General features: G+C 57.8%; 1 protein-coding gene across 1 annotated transcript in view; it reads right to left on the bottom strand.

Annotated features, from left to right (window-relative positions):
* Nucleotides 1-1404: 1404 nt before the first annotated feature.
* Nucleotides 1405-6000, bottom strand: part of REXO1 (RNA exonuclease 1 homolog) — a 42952-nt gene continuing 38356 nt past the window's right edge. Inside the window, exons 15-16 of the mRNA XM_040086889.2 lie at nt 3594-3714; nt 1405-1886 (exon numbers count right to left, since the gene is read on the bottom strand). Of these exons, the coding sequence (XP_039942823.1) occupies nt 1798-1886; nt 3594-3714 (210 nt within the window). The 3' untranslated portion in view covers nt 1405-1797. The remainder of the gene's footprint in view (nt 1887-3593; nt 3715-6000) is intronic.

The raw sequence follows: 6000 nt of genomic DNA, 5'->3' as shown, positions 1-6000 counted from the left end.
AGAGGCAGGAGCAGGAGCAAAGCCTCCCACCCCAGCTGGGAAGCACTGAACTCTGTCTCTCCCACAGCCTGGGCAGGACCAGCGCTGTTCCCTGCAGGCAGTGGGATGGGGACAGGCCGAGGTGTCCCAAGGGTGCTTGGGGTAGAAGCCCCAAGGCAGGGAAGGAGCAGAGCTGGATGTGGAGCACTGGGGGAGCGGCAGGGAGCTGCATCCCCAAAACCTGGGGTAGGGAACAGGCTGCCAGAGGAAACACAGACAGGCTGAGCAGGAACAGGAGGCATTGCAGCCCCGCTTCTCCTCCTGGCTCCCGGACAGCTGGGCAGAGAAGCCGCCTCCCTGCCTCAGAGGGATGGGGAGAGTTCACCAGGCCCGGTGTGGGGCTGGAGCAGCACATCCCTGTCCTGGAACACAGCCCAGCCCACAGGCTGGGACAGCTCAGGACATGCAGGGGACACACAGCTGTCCCCAAACCCTGAGCCCAGGAGGGGTACAAAGCAGTGAGCAGGAATTGGCTCTGACAGGAACCAAACCCCAGCAGCTCCTCTGCCCCCAGCCTGACACAGCCAGCCCACGCCAGGGACACAGCAGCCACCAAGGGACATGATTCCAGCGCTGCCAGGGAGGGCGAGGGGTCACTGCTGTGGGTGAAGGCGCTCGCTGACCCCAGATGAGAGACCCCCATCCATGGGGACTGTTCCCCTCAGCTCTGCTGTCCCCAGACAGCAGCAGGGTCTGGGCAGAGGGCCCCACCAGTGCCATCCAGTCTGCCTGGGCTGTGTCCCAGTGACAGCCTCCCTCAGCAGGTGCTTTTGTCCTGCTGCCAGACACACAGCTGGCTCCTGCGCCCTCTGCAGAACTCCCGACGCGTAAACGAGTTGAAACGAAGGATTTTTCCCGATTTCTTTTTCCTGTACCAACTCCCTGTATCAGGGACAGGCTGGTGGGGAGTCCTGCACACTGCTGAGGCCACCCTTAGGTGGGTGCACACCCCAAACCCCTTTTTCCCTCAACACAAGCTCACTGGGGCCCTGCTGGAAGCTGAGGGTCAGGGGAGGAATCGCTTGTCCTACCCTGCAGTGACGGGATGCAGGCTCTCCCTGACCCGGAGGTCTGGGCGAGGTGTGACACCCTTTGCACTGACTGCAGAACCAGGTGCCAGCCAGCCCTCAGCAAGATCACCTGGGGCACAGCGGGCAGCAATTCCCAGATCCCACCTCATTCCTCGCCCTCCAGCTGCTCAGAGGCAGCCTCTCTCCTCTGCAGCCCCACAGTGGGATTGCACCAGGACCTCTTCCCAAGTGCTTCCTCCTCAGCTCTTGCTTCCCACACCAGCTGCACAATCCACTCACAGCTTCCTGCCCAACCTTCTTCCATCTCCCCCCCTCTCCAAATGCTGCTTTGGAGTACAGAGGCAATTTAAATTATATTTGGAATAATAATAAAAAAAAAAGTCAGCGATCTACCTTTAACTGAACCAGAAAGATCTTTCTGCACATCTCCAACCTACCTCTAACAAGCTTCTCCTAGGAACCAAGAAGTTCTGGTTGTGCTACTCAAAACCACCTTGCCAGGCCCACGAGGCAGTGCTTGGACCACAGAGAACCCCTCAGGTGGAGCCTGAGGATCCGAGAGGCACCACCTGGACAGGGGGACTGCAGGTGTGAGTCCAGGAGTCCTGCTGGGATGGCTGGGGAGCAGGAACATGCTGCTGGCACGGGGGGACAGAGTGGCTGTGGGCATTTATTGCACTGCTTCTTCACAGAGGCGCAGGAGAACAGCAGAGAGACAACGCGCGGGTCATCGCTTCACTTTGGCGTCCTCTTTGATCTTCCACACCATCAGCTCCATGCAGGCTCTGGCGTCCTCGCTGGAGTCGTGTCCTTCCACTGGGGACACAAACACGGGAGTGGCAGTGACCCCTCTGCTGCACGGGGCTGTCTGTCCAGCCCAGCCCAGCCCAGAACAGAGCAGAGCAGAGCAGCACAGAACAGAACAGAACAGCACAGCCCAGAACAGAACAGAACAGCACAGCCCAGAACAGAACAGAGCAGAGCAGAGCAGCACAGAACAGAACAGCACAGCCCAGAACAGAGCAGAGCAGAACAGCACAGAACAGAACAGCACAGCCCAGAACAGAACAGCACAGCCCAGAACAGAACAGAGCAGAACAGCACAGAACAGAACAGCACAGCCCAGAACAGAACAGAGCAGAACAGAACAGAACAGCCCAGAACAGAACAGCCCAGAACAGAACAGAGCAGAACAGAACAGAGCAGAACAGAACAGAACAGCACAGCCCAGAACAGAACAGAACAGAGCAGAGCAGAGCAGAGCAGCACAGAACAGAACAGCACAGCCCAGAACAGCACAGCCCAGAACAGAACAGCACAGAACAGAACAGAACAGAACAGAGCAGAGCAGAGCAGAGCAGCACAGAACAGAACAGCACAGCCCAGAACAGCACAGCCCAGAACAGAACAGCACAGAACAGAACAGCACAGCCCAGAACAGCACAGCCCAGAACAGAACAGCACAGAACAGAACAGCACAGAACAGAACAGCACAGAACAGAACAGCACAGAACAGAGCAGCACGGAACATCTCAGCCCAGCACAGCTCAGCCCAGAACAGAACAGCACAGCCCAGCACAGAACAGAATAGAATAGCCCAGCACAACCCAGCACAGCCCAGCACAGCCCAGTGAGCTTCCCCAGGCACAGCCAGCTGTCCCCTGCAGCCACAGCCACACCTGGGAGCACCCTGAGCCAAAGCTGGGGATTTAAAGAATTCCACAGAAACACACAATGATTTGTGTTTCATAGTTTGTTCAAGCCCATCCAGTGCCACCCCTGCCATGGCAGGGACACCTCCCACTGTCCCAGGCTGCTCCCAGCCCTGTCCAGCCTGGCCCTGGGCACTGCCAGGGATCCAGGGGCAGCCACAGCTGCTCTGGGCACCCTGTGCCAGGGCCTCAACACCCTCACAGCCAACAATTCCTGCCCAATCTCCCATCCAGCCCTGCCCTCTGGCACTGGGAGCCATTCCCTGTGTCCTGTCCCTCCAGCCCTTGTCCCCAGTCCCTCTGCAGCTCTCCTGGAGCCCCTTCAGGCCCTACAAGGAAGAGCTTTAAGGAGTCCCCAAAGCTTTCTCTTCTCCAGGTTGAACACTCCCAACTTTAAACACGTATTTTTTTCCACATAAGCCACACTTTTCTGCTGGGCTTCAGCCTGACACCATCAGCTGTGGAACAGCTGGGAGCTTCCCCAGCAGTGTTTACAATGTGCTCAGGGACAGTGGGAGGGAACAGGCCCCACTCCCAACAGGAGGATCCATCTCAGCTGGCCAGAGAAGGGAGGGCAGGACCTGGCCCCGGCAGAGCCACCCTCAGCCTTCCCACACCACTTCCTTTGTCCCACTCAGCACAGGGAGAGCTCTGCCCTCGGAACTGGGGTCACACTGAAACCACGCCAGCTCCTCGTGCCAGCACAGGGGAGAAAACGCCAGGAGCGAGAGGATGGGCCTGGGGAGAGCAGAGGAAGGCAGGGCCGAGCAGACCACACCCAGCAGGAAGTGGGGCCCCTCAGAGCTCTCACCATTGTCCTGGATGATGCGTTTGAGGTAGTCGGCCATCAGCGTGCGCAGGGCCCGCTTGTAGGGCAGCCCCAGGCGGTGGGGGAACACGATGGCTGTGTCCACGACGGTGCCGTGGATCAGCTGAGGGAGGAGCAGAGGAACAGGGTTATTGCCCCATTCCCACAGGGACAGGCACTCCTTGGGATTAGCCACGCTCCCGGTCACCTCTGGGGCTCTGTGCAACGCTCTCAGCAGTTTCCCACCCAACCAGTCTGGCAGGAGGCTCCGGCTGGAGGCAGGATGACTGCCCCTGCAGGGTGTGCACACAGGATTGCCACTGCTGTGCCAGCCACACGCCTCCCCCAGAGCCCTGACACCTCACATCCAGGGCAGCAGGGATTCGGGCCTGATCCAGTTTGTGTAACTCAAGCAGGACAAGCCAATCCTTAACCCCCAGCCTGGAGAAGCTGGAATAGCTCTGGAGTCTTTCACCATTAAAAACTAAACTGAAGAAGCAGCTGAGTGCTCCACAGCCTCCGTGTGAGTTGTAGCAACCTTTCAGCTGCTTCACAAGATGAAGCAGCTCAGTCTAGTGAGTGGCATCTCTGCCCAGGGCAGAGGATTGGAACTGGGAATCCTCAAGGTGCCTTCCAACCAAACCACTCAGGGATCCTAAGATGGGGACAGAAGCGGGCAGGATGTGCGTGGCAAAGCAGGATGTGCATCACACTGCTGCTACAGAGCAGGCCTGGCCTTCAGGGTGCAAACCAACCCCAAATCCTCCCATCCGCCAGCAGTGACTCAACAGGAAGCTTTTAACCAGCACCAGCTCAGCAAGGATGGAATGGGACAAGGAAATTCTATCACTGAATCATATCAGAGTGCTTTGAGTTGGGACTTTACAAAGGGCTTCTACTCCATCCCCTGCCATGGCAGGGACACCTCCCACTGTCCCAGGCTGCTCCCAGCCCTGTCCAGCCTGGCCTTGGGCACTGCCAGGGATCCAGGGGCAGCCACAGCTGCTCTGGGCACCCTGTGCCAGGGCCTCAACACCCTCACAGCCAACAATTCCTGCCCAATCTCCCATCCAGCCCTGCCCTCTGGCACTGGGAGCCATTCCCTGTGTCCTGTCCCTCCAGCCCTTGTCCCCAGTCCCTCTGCAGCTCTCCTGGAGCCCCTTCAGGCCCTGCCAGGGGCTCGCAGCTCTCCCTGGAGCCTTCTCCTCTCCAGCTGAGCACCCCCAGCTCTCCCAGCCTGGCCCCAGAGCAGAGGGGCTCCAGCCCTCTAATCCAACACCTCAGCTATGAATTGTCACCAGCTGGAGGAACTGAGGATGCTGAACAGGTCAAAGTGCTCCCTGCCCTGCACCAAGGGGCCTGGGGACAGCCAGAAGGCCCCACCTGACAAAGTCCATAATCATAGGGCAGGCTGGCTTTTTGTAACACTGATTTCTTCCTCTCAGGCTAAGACAAGATTAATCCTTTGCTGTCACAAACTGCATTCAGTGGGAGCTAAAGGAATGTGGATGAAGCCAATCCTGAGCACAGGAGTGAAGTGCAGGGCCTGAGAGATAAACCTGTGTCCTGTCCCAACAGGGATGACTCCGACAGGACCCTGATAATCCCCTCTCCTCTCTGCCTCCAGGCACCAGCTCATGTTGCAGGACAACCCATAACCCCATCAGTAACAGCTCCACAAGCACCCCAGATCAGCTGCACTTTCACAGAAACAACCTGCTCCACTCCTCGCAGTATAAAACTGCCAACGTTATGGATAACCTCCCCTGGAGTGCACTCAGCTCTGGCACCCTCCCAGACACAGTGGTAATTACTTATGTAGATCAGGAAGACTGAGGAAACAGGATAATAAAGCTTTAAATAAAACTCGAAATGCCATCAGCACTTGGAACTTGCCACAGCCATTAGTGAGGTATGGCTTCACTGCCACAGCCCTCAGCCATTCTGCTGTGACACCCCGGGGCCCTGCTGCATTGCTCTGGGCTCCTCCTGGCAGCAGCCGTGGTGCTAAGAGTATATCAAACCTCTAAGAGGCCAAGGCAGTCATCTCGAGCTGATCTAACTGGAAATAATGTTTTTCTGATGATGATGAAGTCTCTCCAAGGCTGGGATAAAGGGTGCCACGGAGAGGTAAAGTGTTTTACAGGCATTAAAAGCTCCTGCTTCCAACCCAGAGCTGGGAGCTGGCAGCCACAGAGGCTTCAGCAGGAGAGCTGTGGGACAAAGAACAGCTGAGGGAAGTTCTGGCATGTGAGCACAAAGATTTGGCTCCTGCCTGCCACACGCTCTCCTGGTGACCCAGAACAAAGCCCTGGGGCCTCAGTGCAGGACAGTGTCCCTGGCAGGACAGCAGAGGTGGCTGAGGGATGGACACACCGGGCTGAGGAGGGTCAGGCAGGAAACAGGACAG

The sequence above is a fragment of the Hirundo rustica genome, chromosome 26 (genome assembly GCF_015227805.2).
Source record: "Hirundo rustica isolate bHirRus1 chromosome 26, bHirRus1.pri.v3, whole genome shotgun sequence".
In the NCBI taxonomy this organism is placed as follows: domain Eukaryota; kingdom Metazoa; phylum Chordata; class Aves; order Passeriformes; family Hirundinidae; genus Hirundo; species Hirundo rustica.
Note: the sequence above shows the minus strand (reverse complement) of the source record. Positions and strands in the feature narration are given on the sequence as shown.